Here is a 16,526-nt window from a genome sequence, read left to right as displayed (position 1 = left end):
AGCCCACAGGTGAGGCCAGCGCTGTCCACCGGGTTTTCCGCACGTCACTGTGACACCACACCTGCTTGCAACGCCCAGCCTATGGCCCCAGCTCTTCAAGCCACCTGAGGGACTTAAACAGCGCCGGAGAACAGTTTAGGCCCTCTTGAGGCGGCTGTCTCCTCCAGACGCCCACCGCCTGGAGCGCACGCCGGCGGGGCTGCCGCGGCTGTCAGGCACCAGATAGCACGTTGCCGCTCCAAAAAGGCGACACGGGTCGCACCGACACCGTGCGGCCGAGACAACACGAGGCAGCCCCTCCACACAAAAACCCCCCCTTCTTTCTGTCGACATCCCAGCATTTCGGGAGGCTGGAATCGCCGACACGCGGGGCGGGGCGCTGCGCCGCGCCCCGCCCCTCAGCGCTGCCGGCGGGGTGGGGCGGCAGCCGGGGCCGCCGCCAACATGGCCGCTTTGGCTATGGCTGTCGCGGCGGCGGCGGTGGCCGCCGGGCAGCAACAGGTAAAGGCCGCGGAGTCACTGCGTCTTCCGCCGGCTGGGGGGAGCTACTCCCTGTGGGCCAGCCGGGCGGCGGCCGCTGAGGAGTTTCAGCCTCGTATGAGGTTAAAAAACCTGTAGGAAGCAGTGCGTGCCGGGCCGGCCTGAAAATGGTAGTTTCATGACTTGAACAGGCGGTTCCATTATCTGCATTCCTCGCAGCGATTATGTTAAGGATGTTCAGGGTTGTTATGAATAAGAGTTGGTAATTTGTAAGGGATGTTGAGCAGATTTCAGAAATTAAGCTAGTGCTTTTCTTGAACAAGATGAGATGGGGGTAATCTGCCTAATGAAGGTTATATGCTTGCAGTCAGGTAGGTAGACTCAGACTCGTCAGAGACCGACTGCTGTGAGAGGCAAAGCAGTTGATTGAGTATTGCAGTGTAGTGAGCAGCCTGTGGTAAAGCAAGCTGATGTTGCACTCTTTCCACTTTTCTGTTGAAGAATGCATTTTTGTATACAGTTATCAACGTGCCATCACATCACTCCAGTTTTATACCTGTATGACTTAATTTTTTTTTTAATTGTGCCAGTATAAAACCAAAGTAATGCTGTTATCCTGCACTGTGGTGGTATCTGCTTAAAATTAAAAGATGAGCATTTAAAAAATAAATACTGGGGTTTTTTAATAATATTTGATTTTGTTATGTACAGAATGACAACTGTTCCAGTACTGCAGGTGCTGGTCGACAATTTCAGAACTGGAAGATGAAAGCTGAACAAGCTAAGAAAGTTGAATTCATAAGAACTGCAGAAAAGCTAAAAACCCAGTAAGTTAAACACTTCATCATAAATACATTTTCATGCTGTTCTGTAGGTAAGATAACACAAGTTTCAAGGTAAGAATTTATGGCAATGAAACCTTTAGGCTAAGATTTCCTTTTCAGGAGCTTAGACAGATTATTGTGGTTGTTTATGATAGGCTCATGAGCTCCAAAACGCCCTGTTGTAATTAACATTTGGGCTTTGGTCAGTCATCTTTAGTAAGCTATTGCTGTACTAGATGCACAGAAAAGAAAGTTGGTGTGGCATAATTGAGTTCTCAGTTTTCCTACTCAGCTGTGCTTAGCCTTCTAAGGACCTAAAGCCCTTAAGACATACCAACAAAAGGGGAATTGCCACAGCATTACAACAGCTTTCTCAGAGAAGACTGAAAGCACTTTATCTAGAATATCTTGGCCACTGCTTTGCAAAATAGGGGTTCGAGACAGCTCAGGCACAGAAATTATTTAAATCTGTTTCCCCACATCTTGAGTAAGCGTTGTAAGAATGACACTGGCAGCTGAATGAACAGGGAGGTTTCTTCTTGCATGGATGAGCTTTGAGGAAGAGCTGATGTAGCCACCTGGCTGAAGGAGAGGTTTGTAGTTCTGAATCCTGAATGAAGTGTGACACTTAAGTCTCACATCAGTGTTTTATGCTGTCTGACTGAATCGGCTCTTCCTTAGTTATTCTGGATCCTGGGTTATGGCTCAAAAACTGACTGCTGGGTAACGTAGAGGTGCCCAAGCAGCTTCAAACAAGGCATGCTATTTAACTACGGAACATTGTCCTTCTGTAGTTGTGCTCTGAAGGCTTTTAGTGCACTCTTTGGAGAGATTTGGTACTTGGGTCTGGTCTGTGAATTCCAGCAAACAGCAAGACATTTAAACTGTGGACCATAAACTGTACCATATAGGGGTTTGAACCACATAGCAGCAGTAGTCTGCTGAAGAACCAAACTGCTACTGAGAGGCAGGGTTTCTTGGGCTGTCAGTAGTGCTGCTTAGCATTAGGAATCCTACCAGATGTCTGTATGGCATCAGTATCCTGCTGTTGTGATGTTCTGATCTCTAATGCGATGGTACCAAACTTCACAGATGTGCTTGGTGCTCCAGTATCTGCAGTCCTTTTGTATCTGCTGTTCTGTGGGTCAAACCTTTGCCGCCTGGTTGTAGTAAGGCAAAACACATCCCACTCTGAGTTGTACTCTTAAGCCTCTGACCTTAGTAAGAAAGCAAAAGTCACCTATAGCTCTCAGTACTATACATAAAGCATAGTCAGTAGGTAAGGTAACAGCTTTAATATCTGAAGTTATTTAAATGCTAATGAATTTGAATCTTCAGTTGCAGTAGTACTATTACTAGCGTTAAGGCTCAGGGAATCTACGTGTTATGTCTGTGCGGGAGCTCCATCTATGTGTGCAACTGCATTAATACAGCCTGTCTCTGTCCCTGTACTTTCCAATGAAAATTCTCATAAGACTTCCTGATAGTGAGCATATGGATAAAATTTCAGGCCATTTCAGTGTGAACCACTGCCTGTCAGTGAAGTAATTCCATTGCTAACTTCTTGTTCAAGTTCTTGGGTTACTTTGGTGTGTAGTATAACTGCAGAAAGATTTTCATTGAAAACAGCTGTAGTAACAAACTGGTAACTTATATAAAAACTAACACAGTCTTGTTGACACAGCCTCAGCTGGATACTAACCTTGGAAAATCTCGGGGCTTTGCTAAGTGTTTGTGTTAGCGTGGCAACTTTTTTTTCCCAGGCTTGCAAATGCAGAAAAGGACAAAAGTGGACATCTTTACAATAGGAAGAGTGATTTCAGAGTAGAACACAGCCTGCTACAGGAACTGGAACATAGCATGACTGTCAGCAGGAAAACTGAAAGTAAGTGGGGTTTTATTTGGGTTGTTTGCTCTTTTTTTTTTTTTTTACTCTACTGTTGTATGTGTAAATGGTTTAATAATTGGTAGCACAGAGATTAGTTCAGGTGGAAAGTACATGCTGATACAAGTGTGGTATTTCACCATGTGTACTGCTTATAAAGAATACTTCCACAATTCACTTGCAAAATTCAGAAGCATAAACATTTTGGGCCTTCTGTGTTATTAACTGTTTTCTTGTAACCTTGAATGTAGCAGATACAATGCACAAAAACTTTTGGTTACTGTTTTAGAAGCTTGGAATCAATTTTGTGTGTGTATTGCAAAATCTAATGTAGTCCAGCTAAGGTACAATAAATGCATACTTAGCACAACATAAGTTTTTCATGCTGATTGTGGCTTTAAATAGACTTTTAACAGTTCTGTGCTTACATTCTTCAAATGCTATGAGATGGTACACAGTCTGTCCTATAATTTCTGTTCCACTTACGGACTAATTAAATACTTCAGGAAAAACAGTGACTCCCTGGTTACAGTACCTAGATTCTTTCAAAAGTAATCAAATACATCATGCTATGCCTTCTGATATAGAAGATCAAAACAAGGTAAATTGAAGAGGGGAAAGGACACGTAGAGAAAAAATACATTTACCTTTCAAATTTGTTTGTGCTTTAATTAAAGGAAACTTATCATATCCTTTACATGTTGCAATCCTTAAGAAACATAAATATTTCCAAGGAATGACTAAGGTAAAAAGTTCAGAAAATTTTTCCAGGGGTAAGAAGGGAGCGTGGAACCATGGATGGAGATACTGTTGTGAGAATAAAGAGGACAGAAATGAGAGGTGTAAGACACTACCTGAGATGTGAAGGAGTGTTAGGGTATGATCTTTTAGGGTGTGTACTGGAACCCCCAAACTTCCCACTGGCTGTGTTCAGGTCTGTCAGCATGATCTATGTGCTTTTACACTTTCTGTGGAAATCCTTTAGGGTAGAACATACAGTCCCCAGACTCCTTAGTACCTTAGATCTATCCAGAAGTTCATCCTCATCAGTATTGTATTTATGGACTCTTGAGGAGCCAAGTGGTAACAAAGCAAATATGTGCATGCGTGCTTGGAGTACACAAAAATGTTGATTCTACTTTAGTTAGCACAGCAAATAAATAAATCTCATTGAAGTAGTACATTCACTTTCCAAGTTTGTTTTCTCTTTGCTGCTGAGTGTTTTGAGGCCTAGGTCAGTCTCCCTCAAAATTCTAAAGGAGGTGTCATCTGCACAAGCAATATTCTCCAAACTCTAGTTACCCAAACCTGATTTAATCTGGATATCTAGCCGATCCTGCTAACCTGTTTAGAAATAGGAGCTACTAATTTTAAAATCTGTGGATGCTGTATGGGGAGATAAGTGGCCTGTGCAGTCAGCTACATGCAGTTAGTCATGTTAAAATGCTTAGTATTATGGCAGTTTTTTATGATCAAACAGAACTTATGTCCCTGCTTAGATGACATTCCCAGTTTATTTTGGACACTTCATTGCTCTTGTATTGAATTTAATGCACAAAGAAACTGTTAGTACTATCAGCACCTTATTTTGTTTAACAGAAGCTAAAATCCTGCAGCAGCTATCAAAAATACAAAATAATGTGAAGAGACTTCAGCAACAATTAAAAGATGTGAAGCCTACACCAGAATGTAAGTTGTGATGACAGATTTAAAAACTTTTTCCTCTATAGACAGGTTTCTTGCATAGTTGGGCTTGTGATTCTCCTGCTGACTTGGGATACTGCTTCTCCAGTCTGTCTGCTTTTCCAGGAATCTGGGAAGGGAAGAATGCAGAAATGTAAGAAATAGTGAAAGATGGTACAGTTCTGTGTGGAAACAGAGAAACTTACTCTGTCTTAGAAGTGGTGTGGGTTTGTTTCTTCAGGCTGTTGAAAGCCAGATATTTTCTATATGTAAATCTTTGCCTTATGTAAAATAAAGTTAGTATTCTAGTCCTGTTTAGGTATAGCTCCCTTTCGTCTGGTGAGAGGTCACAGGGCAGGTAGGATCTACAGGGAACTCATTTCCAGCTGTCCACATGGCTTTAAGTGTAAGTTGGAATATTCTGTGGAAAATGCTGAAACAACTCGTTCAGTTTGGATGTTTTGAAACATTTGGGAAATAGGCTCTGAAAGAACCATTTTCCTGTGATACTCTACTAGCTTATATGGAGCTCAGGTTGAAGGTGGCCTAATAGCTGAGGGCTTTCTGATGCTAGATTAAATGCATCTCATTTTACTTATTCAGTGTCTATTCTACAAAAAAAGTATCATCTTCTTAAGTTATCAACAAAGATACCAAACCATAAAAGCTGAACTAAGAGTTTTAGATTATATAACTGTACTAATTTAGTTTATGATTTTTTTTTAAAGCCAGGTTATACTGTGTTCAGTATGTGTCCATAGGGATGTTGTGCTGGTTTAAAACAGATTCTAAAACTTTTTTTTTACCATTGCAAAATCTAGATCTTCTCTAGACAGCTGTCTTACTGACTTTCTCTGTATCAGGACTACTATTTATACTGGGATTTGCATTGAGTTAGCTAAATCACTATGAAATCACACCTTTTGAAACAATGAGAGTCTGTCTTTTAAGACTGTTTGAGATGGAAATGCATGCTTTTTCGTACACTGAAATAAGTGTCCCAGAGGTCTCTGCAAGTGCCTACATTTCTGGATAGTGCTAAATTACTGATAAATACTGTAGGCTTCTTAAGTGATATGCTCTCTTCTTCTTTTCCTTTTTAGTTGTTGACAAGCTCAAGGAAATGATGGAAGAAGTTGAAAATGCAATCAATGCCTTTAAAGAGGAACAGAGGCAAATGTATGTTTATACATTCTGCGGCCCCAAGAAAAAGTGCTTTCATAAGACACAGTGAAAACTTTGCATTGATAAAGTAAAACTATTGTTTTGTTTTACTCTTTTGGTAGTGATTCTTGTGGTATGTAAATCAAAACTCAAGCTATCAATGTTAGAATCTTGATAAACAGCCTTGTAGAGAGTGATCCAATGTAACAATCATTTGCGTATGAAAAGGCTTTTCAGAGAAAAGCTGCGGAAGAGATTAGATTGGGGAGAGGGGTGGTTGTTGTTGCTGTTGGTTTTTATTTTTAATTGGTTGGGGTGGTTTTTTTCTCTTTCTCTATCCTGGTGTCAGGAGGGGATTGAGTTAATTGTTTGAATGCCATAAATGTATGCTTTCACTAAAAGGGTAACTTAATTCTAATTGTGTAGTGCTTTATTACGAGATCATTACAACTGTGCTGTCATCTGTATTACAATTTCAGTTCTTAATCTTTGAAGAATAGCTTTTGTGTGGCATTGAACAATTCCAAAATTAATTTTCAGTGAATGAACAATGAATACTGGATTTCTTTTCTTACATTTCAGTGTTCTCTTTTCAGATATGAACAGCTTTTGAAGGAGGAAAAAACTGCCATTAATGAGCTCAGTATCTTTGAGAGAAAAGTGGAACTGTGGGCGTTAGGCAGCTCAACAACAGAAAAAGTTTCGAAATTACCATCAGCCAGGGTCTCAGTTGGTAAAACACTGGAAAATAATCTACCTGAAGAAGTAGTAGAGTTTGAAAGATTTCTTCAGCGAACAGGAGGGCGGCAAGGAGGCTGGGATGATTACGATCATCAAAATTTTCTGAAAGTATGGACAAAACACAAAGGAAGGCTGTCATATGTGGATGAAGCCCTTGAGTATCTTTGTGGAAGAACAAAAGAAGATATTGAAGAGCATGACAAATGGTATCAAGAATTTCTAATTTTACATGAAAGAAAGAAAGAGGTAAAATAAACCCTCTAGAGCTTTTATAGCTTTAAGAAAAAGTACTTATTTTTAAAATGCATGCATTTCTTCGTTTTGTATTTGCCTCTCTGGTGATAGGGCTAGTTGGATTTCTGTTATAGTTGATGGTATATAACTGCAGTCTTTAGCATCCTCCACTTGTCAAAAATATTTGTCTTAAAGAATTACCAGTAAGTGTAGACCTAATAGCACACTGAGGTGAGCTGTGGATTGCCAAAGTATATTATAAATACTTTTAATGGCAGTGGTCCAGCAAGTTAGATGCCAGTCCCAGAGCAGTAAGTGATCCTGTCTGAAACTGCAGTTCTTGTTACATCTGTCCCTAAGAATGTCAGACACCGTTGTCTGTCTGTTGTCAGAGTATGTAGAGATGCAAGGAGGAAAGCTAAGGCCCACTTGGAATTAAATCTGGCAAGGGATGTCAGGAACAAGAAGAATGGGTTTTTCAAGTACATCAGTAGCAAAACAAAGACTAGGGAAAATGTGGGCCCACTGATGAATGAGATGGGTGCCCTGGTGATGGAGATTACAGAGAAGGCCAAGTTACTGAATGCTGCCTTTGCTTTGGTCTTTACTGCTAAGTCTGGCCCTCAGGAATCCCAGACCCTGGAGGTAGCAGAGAAATTCTGGAGAAAGAAAGACTCTCCCTTGGTCAGGGAGGATCAGGTTAGAGAACACTTGGGCAAAATTGACACTCACGAATCCATGGGCTGTGATGGGATGCGCCCATGAGTGCTGAGGGAGCTGGCAGATGTTATTGCTGTGCCGCTCTCCATCATCTTTGAGAGGTCATGGAGAACAGGAGAGGTGCCTGAGGACTGGAGGAATGCCAGCGTCACTCCGACCTTCAAAAAGGACAGGAAGGACGAGCCGGGAAACTATAGGCCAGTCAGCCTCACCTCTGCCCCTGGAAAGGTGATGGAACAGCTCATTCTGGGGGTCATCTCTAAGCATGTGGAGGACAAGAAGGTTATCAGGAGCGGGCAACATGGATTCACCAAGGGGAACTGGCGGATGAAGTGGCCAGGCCACTCACCTTCATATTTGAGAAGTCCTGGCAGTCCGGCGAAGTTCCCACCGACTGGAAAAGGGGAAACATAACCCCCATTTTTAAGAAGGGAAGAAAGGAAGACCTGGGGAACTACAGGCCAGTCAGTCTCACCTCTGTGCCTGGCAAGATTATGGAGCAGACCCTCCTGGAGACTATGCTCAGGCACATGGGAAAATGAGGCGATTGGTGACAGCCAACATGGCTTCACTAAGGGCAAGTCGTGCCTGACAGACTTGGTGGCCTTCTACGATGAGGTTACAGCATCGGTGGACAAGGGAAGGGCAACTGACATCATCTACCTGGACTTCTGCAAGGCATTTGACACTGTCCTGCACAACATTCTTGTCTCTGAATTGGAGAGACATGGATTTGATGGATGGTCCACTCAGTGGATAAGGAATTGGCTGGATGGCTGCACTCAGAGTTGTGGTCAACGGCTCAATGTTCAAGTGGAGAACGGTGACGAGTGGTGGTCCTCAGGGGTTGGTACTGGGACCGGCCCTGTTCAACATCTTTGTTGGCAACATGGACAATGGGATCAAGTGCACCCTCAGCAAGTTTGTCGATGACACCAAACTGTGTGGTGCTGTCAACACACTGGAGGGAAGGGGTTCCATCCAGAGGGACCTTGACAGGCTGGAGAGGTGGGCCTGTGCGAACCTCATGAAGTTCAACAAGGCCAAGTGCGAGGTCCTGCACGTGGGTCGGCGCAATCCCAAGCACAACTGTAGGCTGGGCAAGGAATGGATTGAAAGCAGCCCCGAGGAGAAGGACTTGGGGGTATTGATTGATTGATTGATGAGAAGCTCAACATGAGCCGGCAGTGTGCGCTGCCTCCTTTAACTTCAAACCCATTGTGGAGGAGGTTCATGCTGGAAGGCATGTGCGTAAACCTGCTGCCCAGGGAGCTTTCATCAGGGGTGCTCTTTGCCAGCTGTGCCCTGGGCTGCAGCAAAAGAAGCGTGACCAGCAGGTTGAGGGAGGTGATCCTGCCCCTCTACTCGGCTCTTGTGAGACCCCACCTGGAGTACTGCGTCCAGCTCTGGGGGCCCCAGTACAGGAGAGACATGGAGCTGTTGGAGTGAGTCCAGAGGAGGGCCACAAAGCTGATCAGAGGGCTGGAGCACCTCTCCTATGAGGACAGGCTGAGAGAGTTGGGGTTGTTGAGCCTGGAGAAGAGAAGGCTCCAGGGAGATCTAGTTGCGGCCTTCCAGTACCTGACGGGGCCTACAGGAAAGCTGGTGAGGGACTGTTTATCAGGGACTGTAGTGACAGGACAAGGGGTAATGGGTTTAAGCTGAAGGAGGGTCGATTTAGATTAGATATAAGGAAGAAATTCTTTACTGTGAGAGTGGTGAGGCATTGGAACAGGTTGCCCAGAGAGGTTGTGGATGCCCCATCCCTGGAAGTGTTTAAGACCAGGTTGGATGGGGCTTTGGGCAACATGGTCTAGTGGAGGGTGTCCCTGCCCATGGCAGGGGGTTGGAACTAGATGATCTTTGAGGTCCCTTCCAACCCAAACCATTCCATGATTCTATGATTAAATCATGCCTGACCAATCTGATAGCCTTCTATGATGGCATGGCTGGCTGGGTGGATGAAGGGAAGGCAGTAGATGTTGTCTACCTTGACTTCAGCAAGGCTTTTGACACTCTCTCATAACATCCTCTTAAGCAAGCTTAGGAAGTGTGGGTTGGATGAGTGGACAGTGAGGTGGGTAGGGAACTGGCTGGCAGGGCTCAGAGTGTTGTGATAAGCAGTGCAGGGTCTAGTTGGAGGCCTGTAGCTGGTGGTGTGCCCCAAGGGTCAGTGCTTGGTCCAGTCCTATTCAGCATACTCATCAGTGACCTGGACAAGGGGACAGAGTGTACCCTCAGTAAATTTGGTGACAATACAAAACTGGGAAGAGTGGCTGATACACCAGGAGGCCGCACTGCTATTCAGTGAGACCTGGCCAGGCTGGAGAGTTGGGCGGAGAGGAACCATATGAAATTCAATAAGGGCAAATAGAGAGTCCTGCATGTAGGGAGGAGTAACACCAAGCACCAGTACCGGTTAGGAGTTGACCTGCTGGGAAGCAGCTCTGCAGAGAAGGAAGGACTTGGGAATCCTGGTGGACAAGCAGCTCTCCATGAGCCAGCAGTGTGCTCTTGTGGCCAAGAAGCCCAATGGTATCCTGGGGTGCATTAAGAATAACATGGCCAGCAGGTCGAGGGAGGTTATCTTCCCTGTCTACTCTGCCTTGGTGAGGCCACATCTGGAGCTCTGTGTCCAGTTCTGGGCTCCCCAGTTCAAGAAGGGGAACTACTGGAGAGAGTCCAGCGGAAGGCTATGAGGATGATTAGGGGACTGGAGCATCTCTTGTATGAGGAAAGGCTGAGAGAGCTGGGTCTGTTTAGCCTGGAGTAGAGAAGACTGAGAGGGGATCTTGTCAAGGCTTATAAATGCCTAAAGGGCGGGTGTCAAGAGGATGGGGCCAGCCTCGCTTCAGTGGTGCCCAGTGACAGGATGAGGGGCAGTGGGCATAAACTGGAACACAGGAAGTTCCATCTCAATATGAGGAAAAGCTTCTTCACTCTGAGGGTGCCAGAGCACTGGAACAGGCTGCCCAGAGAGGTTGTGGAGTCTTCTTCTCTGGAGATATTCAAAACCTGTGTGGATGCAATCCTGTACAACCTGCTCTAGGTGATGCTACATTGGCTGGGGGGGGTTGGACTAGGTGGTCTCCAGAGGACCCTTCCAACCCCTACCATTCTATTATTCTGTGTACAGGTAGTATACTATGCCATACTGACATAGAGAATGATTCCTTCAAGAACTATCCATCTAAGTAACAAAAGATACATCGACATAAAATCTAGAGTTAATTAATCTAGAGTTGTTAATTTGAAGAAAACTTGACTTGAACTATGTTTGCATTAAAGCATATTACACCAACACTCATAACTACCCAAAGTTAATATGAATGCCATAACTTAAATAATTTTAGCAGGCCTGTATTAAACCTTCCTGTGTGATCTATAACATAGAAAAATAATTGTGAGAAAGCAGACATAGGTGCTTCTTTGCCTTACGTTTTCCTTTTAGTAGACTCTTGATTCCTATCTGCAGTCTGTATCCTTGGAGCATATGTTTTCATCAGACCAAATCAACAGGAATATGTAAAGTTTTCAGGAAAACCTTATTTTTTTTCCTGCTGTTCTGTTGCAGTCAATTAAGAAGTGGAAAGAAAAGCAGCAGCAAGAAAAAAGAAACTTGAAGGAGAAATCAGAAAAAATGATTAAGGAAGAATGGCTACAGCGTGAAGCTCAGAAGCAAAAAGCAGCAGAAGAAAGAAAAAGACAACAAGCAGCAGTTGAAGCATGGAAGAAACAGAAAGCAATAGCATTTGTATTGCAACAAGCATCACAACTAAAACTAGAAGAAGAGAAGGAGAAGAAGCAACGAAAAGAACACCAGCGTCAACACCACGTGAAGTTACTGTTGGAAGGGTATACCTTGCAGAAGATAGAAAAGGAGGAACTGGAAAAGCTTGAGAAGGAGAAGAGAGAGGAAGCTGAAAAGGAGAAAAGGAGGAAAATTGCTGCAGAAGAAATTACGAAGTTTCAAGAACGTGTGCGTAATTACATCTCCACTTCTGCATGTTGTGTCAAATTTGCCTACTTCATCCTACAATATAATCTGTTAAACACTTTAAAATCCAAGTTTCATTCATTTAAATCTATTTTTTATTCACTATGAGTAACAACATCTGTTACATGCAAGAAACAGTATGAAACTTTATTTTAGACAAAGATGCTCCTTTTCCTCAATATCTAAGTTCTAAACGATTATTCAAGTCCATATTTCTTTCTACATATAGAAGTGGTTTTATTTACTTCAACGTGAAAATGTTTGGGAAAACCAGCTTGGGCTGCCTTGCTCTCCATGCTATAGAAAATGTCAGAAGACCTGATTGTTGTATGCAGATTGAAAGAAAAGGAGATGTTTGAAGATCCTGCAGGCTGTAAGGTCAAGTTAGATCCCATATCAGTGTAAATCTGATTACTGGAGAACTGATAGTATTTTCAGCATTCATACTAGAGTTCATTTTTATAAACAGAGATTATACACAGTCTTTTTTCTTCCCTTCCCCTCCCCCAGCTGTGGAATTATAATTTGTTTGTGCAGGACAAGCTATAGCATGTAGCTGCCTAGTGCAACTTTATTCTGTACTATGACAAAATAATTTAAAAAAATCCCCAAAAAACTGTTAAAAGGCTGCATATATATTTGTTTTGCTTCCAAAGAAAAATATGCTTTTCTGTTCGTTATATGTTTCAGGATCTACGTAAACTGGAGCTGAGGATTCTACGAAAACAAGCTAAAGAAGTAGAGAAACAAGAAAAAGAAAAAAGGTTGGCAAAGTTAAGAGAGAAGGTAATTTACCTTTTTCTGGTTTAATCTGAGGTGTGTTCAGCTTAGTTGTTTAAACAATGTTTTTCCTCTTTGATCTAAAAAGCAATTATTTTTACTTATCTAAATGTTGATAAATGAAAACAATTTAGATGTTATACTTGTTATCAGGAGACAAAAATGCAGCAGGCATAGTTGTTTTTGTGCTTTAAAAAAAAAAAAAAAAAATTATTCCTGGCAATATTTATTCCAGGTAAAGCCTATAGTTCATAGGAATGAGCTGCAATATATGTATGGGGGCTTAATTTTTTTTAAAAAATGTTTTTGTACCATTAGTTAAATAAGTAGGCTGACTTCCAGAAAAGTTTCGGGAATGTTGTCTGGGTTCTTGGAGTTTAACCTTTTCAATTACTAAAATTTAATGAGAGCAAGCAGTTGTTGCCCCTCTTACTAATTTCATGTTTCTGCCATTTCCTGTGATAATGTGGAGGTAAAAGTCTCTTTCTAGCTAGCCAGCTGTGTTTTGTTTACTCCGCACATATTCATGCAATGAAGACCTAATAAGGGTATGTAACTCATTCTGTGATTAATGAAAAAGACCACTTTTTTGTTCGTTTTGCTCCGAGGTCGAGATTCATGTAGCCAGAGACCGCTCCAGGTTGTACAGACCTACCAAGGGCTGGGAGGAACGCATGAAAGAGATCGCACCAGCAGCTTCAGAACTGTTTTTACGTATTCCTCATAGGTAAGGAGGAGAATGGTGGATGTGTAGCATGACCAAAATACAGTTATATACGTTCTCTTTATGCTTTTTTGCCTTGTTTTTTAGAGCTATCCCAGCCTGGAGACAAGGGTTATAGACAAGCACCTGCCTGTCCCTGTCGCACGATGATGACTTCCTTGCCTGTGAAGCGGCCAGCAGTTCTCAGGAGTTGTCACAAAATTTGCTTGACGCAATGACGTATATTACCTTTGTATTTTGTGAGTGTCAGATTGGAAACCTCAGACTGGCAGAGTTTGTGTGACAGCATATTATTTCCGTTTGTGTTAAAAGCCCATTTCCCAACAGTCTGCCACCTGTGGCAGTGATACAAGGCGCGGACCCCCACCCGTCCGCGGGCCGGGGTTCCGCTGGTTGTGCCGTCACCACGGGGGGCGGGGCCACCGCCCCGCATGACGCAGTCCGTGCGCGCCGAGCGCGGGCGGCGGCAAGATGGCGGCGTCGGCGTCGCCGTGCTTGGGGGAGGCGGAGCGGCTGGACTTCCTGCGGGAGCGGCATGTGCGCTTCTTCCAGCGCTGCCTCCAGATCCTGCCCGAGCGCTACTCGTCCCTGGAGACCAGCAGGTAGCGGGCTGGGCTCCTCCTGCCGCGGAGGGGCCGTGGGCGGGCCAGCCGCCTGCCCAGGGTCGGCGCCGCGCCCGGGCGGCGGTGGCCGCCGTGCCGGCCTTTGGGGCCGCCGGGCCTCGCTGCCCTCGGGTTGGCGGTCGGGGTCGTGGGCGCGCCCTCGTCGCCTTCGGGCCGCGCGATGGGAAGGCGAGACTGACCCCGTTGCCTTTTCGCCCGGCGCCCCCCGCCCGTCTCGGGGGGCGGCGGCTCTTCCCTCTCGGGCGGGCAGTCGCGTGGACGCGAAATCCGTCCTGGACATCGCGCCCGGCGCGGCCTCCCGCGGCTGTGGGCAGGGTGCAGCACCGCGCCGTGCCGGCAGCCCGCACCGCTGGGCGCCGCGGTGGCCGAAAGGAAAGCGCCCACTAAATCTGCCCACCAGCAGACGGCTCTCAAAAAAAAAAAAAACCCCTATGTGTTGATGCAGGGGTTTAACCTGTGCTCCCTTAAACTCTCCGATATCCACGAGGGAAGACTTGTTGATCCTTTTAATCTATTTTCAGACCTGTGCTTCACTCTTTTAATCCACCCTGGAAGCCGATTTTAAAATAAACGTCTTAAGCCTTTTGTAGCTCGAAGTCAGCATGCAGACTTGTTTACTTAACATAAAAAGTTAAGTCTTCATTAGCTAGTATAAGAGTTAAAATACTAATGAGGTAAATTCCTCACTTTGAATTAGAGTAATGGCTTCAGAATGCATTTATTTCAGATTCTTAAAGTCTTCATGTGAGGTAGTTACATCTGAGGCACAAGAGGATCAATAATTTGATTGTCAAGCTGCATTTGATAAAAACTTGGAGACATGTAAAGGGTTTGATGTTTTATTCAATCAATAAAATCATCAGATGCTTTTCACTTTGTAATCTCCTACATGTCACGCTGTAAAGAATGCTTAATGGTTTGGATTAAGTCTTCCTGCTAAATCAACATAATTTCAGTTGAAAGTACAAACACTTGACAAAAACATGCAAGAATTAGTATGGATAGTGCCGAACTGTGTGTAAGGTGACACATAGCTCTATATTCAAAAGGAAAGTTAGAAATTCTGATTTCAGAGACATAAATTTATTCATTAAGAATTAGCTGATGCTTTGCTATACTTTGCCAGTATTTTAAACAATGACAAGAGGAAGTCTAAGTATGCTGTACTCTTAACTCTTTCTAGGCATTAAAGGTACATTAATGTGCATAGGTAGTAGCATCATAACGCAAAGAGCTAACTTTAGCCAGACTGACATATGGAGAAAGGCTAAAGAAATGGGGTGGTTCAGCGTAGAGAATGGAGGATCTCATCACAGTCTTCCTTTACTAACTAGTTACAGAGGAAGATGAAGGTGCACCCTTCTCAAGGGAGCAGGGCGAAGGGACAGGAACCTATGGGAACAAGTTGCTGCAGGGAATATTGGCTGTAGGTAGGAAAAATGCTCTTCATCATGAGAATACTTAACCACAAATAGGTTGTCTAGTGGAGTGCTGGAGTCTCCCTTGAAGACTTGGCTTGTCAGGGTCCTGGGTCATCTCATCTAAGGGCTCGCTTTCCCCAGAAGATCGGGCTGGTGATCTTCAGAGGCCCTTGACAGCCTAGACATTTCTGTTCTGTGATTTACATTCCCAAGCTGTCACAGTTTGCCACTGAGCTGAAGCAGAGGCTCTAGTTTACATGGGGTCTTCCCAAAACTTTATGAATAATGCTAATACTACAACTAATTCTTTTGAGAAGTTTTAAGAAAATAATGAGCTGTTTGAGCTTAAATTTAATGTGTGGTCATAGTAGCCACAACATGTTAGATAATCAGTGCCCAGTGTATTGTACATAATGTCTGTGCAACACAGAAAAACCTCTGTTTTCTGAAAATTGGAACTGTCAATTAGAAACTATTTCTGGATGCCTTAATTTTTGGCCAATGAGCACAGTCCAAGCCTTCAATTGGAATAAAAATAGCGGTCATCTAAATTAATGCATTTTTTGAAGTCATGAAGTGTTTACTCAGCGAGAGGTTTTTCAGTTCTCTTATGCTGTTTTTTAGATCAGAGTTCTGCAGATATACATACATGTCTGTTAACAAATCCAAGTGGGGTATTGAGCCATAAATGTATCTTCCCCAGTTTGACCTTGAGGGTACTAAGTTTGCCTTTTGGACAAGTTCAAGGTCACTGAGTTAGCAAGCCTTCAGAGCTGGTACTGCTGCAGAAAGAAAGAAATGCTGTTACCCTTTTATTCGTACCTCCGCTGTTCCTGCATTTGTGTGGTTCCATGGTGAATTAGATGGGGAGACTCAACTAAATTGAAGAGAGATTTGTTAAAAAAAAAAAAAATTGTCAGTGAGTTGGTTTTGGTTCACTGCACTGCAGCAGAAAGAACTGCATTTGTTGTCACCAGGCAGGGTGGTAGAGGATGAAATTTTCCATACAGTGCTGGTCCATTCTAACTTAAACTGTAGTTTGTCAAACATTAAGGGAGTAGGTACAACAATAAAGAAATTTGATTTCACGTTCTTTATTCAACTTACTGGCTCAGAGCCTTCATAATTATTTTTATCTGTAGTTACTGCATGCAGCATCAGCAACAGTAGTTTTTAAGTAGTTTGGTTAATAGCGTTTCATACGTGATCAGTCAGTACGGTGAGGTTTTGCAGGAGAATGCAACTCTCCT

General features: G+C 43.6%; 2 protein-coding genes across 3 annotated transcripts in view; both read left to right on the top strand.

The window, feature by feature from the left end:
• Positions 1 to 391: 391 nt before the first annotated feature.
• On the top strand, positions 392 to 13,503 carry CCDC112 (coiled-coil domain containing 112). Of its 2 annotated transcripts, none has more exons than XM_054810146.1 (10): positions 392 to 501; positions 1,192 to 1,307; positions 3,068 to 3,189; positions 4,789 to 4,878; positions 5,976 to 6,051; positions 6,633 to 7,023; positions 11,306 to 11,710; positions 12,419 to 12,514; positions 13,117 to 13,235; positions 13,320 to 13,503. In XM_054810146.1, exons 1-10 carry the CDS (start codon positions 445 to 447, stop codon positions 13,348 to 13,350), a joined length of 1,503 nt encoding a protein of 500 aa, XP_054666121.1. In that variant the 5' UTR covers positions 392 to 444; the 3' UTR covers positions 13,351 to 13,503. The 2 variants fall into 2 exon arrangements, with proteins under 2 accessions (XP_054666121.1, XP_054666122.1); XM_054810147.1 differs by having other exon boundaries at positions 13,089 to 13,235.
• Positions 13,504 to 13,670: 167 nt separating this feature from the next.
• Positions 13,671 to 16,526, top strand: part of PGGT1B (protein geranylgeranyltransferase type I subunit beta) — a 40,179-nt gene continuing 37,323 nt past the window's right edge. The window contains 1 exon segment of the mRNA XM_054810148.1: positions 13,671 to 13,834. Within this exon segment, the coding sequence (XP_054666123.1) occupies positions 13,704 to 13,834 (131 nt within the window). The 5' untranslated portion in view covers positions 13,671 to 13,703.

The sequence above is a fragment of the Grus americana genome, chromosome Z, assembly GCF_028858705.1.
Source record: "Grus americana isolate bGruAme1 chromosome Z, bGruAme1.mat, whole genome shotgun sequence".
NCBI lineage: Eukaryota > Metazoa > Chordata > Aves > Gruiformes > Gruidae > Grus > Grus americana.
This window is presented reverse-complemented; position numbering and strand designations above follow the sequence as displayed.

Excerpts from the sequence above, each read along its gene's own strand:
- CCDC112 (XM_054810146.1), top strand. The coding sequence starts at position 445 with ATGGCCGCTTTGGCTATGGCTGTCGCGGCGGCGGCGGTGGCCGCCGGG. Across the intron at positions 502-1,191 it reads TGGCCGCCGGGCAGCAACAG|AATGACAACTGTTCCAGTAC; the intron begins GTAAAGGCCGCG and ends TGTTATGTACAG. Across the intron at positions 11,711-12,418 it reads TTACGAAGTTTCAAGAACGT|GATCTACGTAAACTGGAGCT; the intron begins GTGCGTAATTAC and ends TATATGTTTCAG.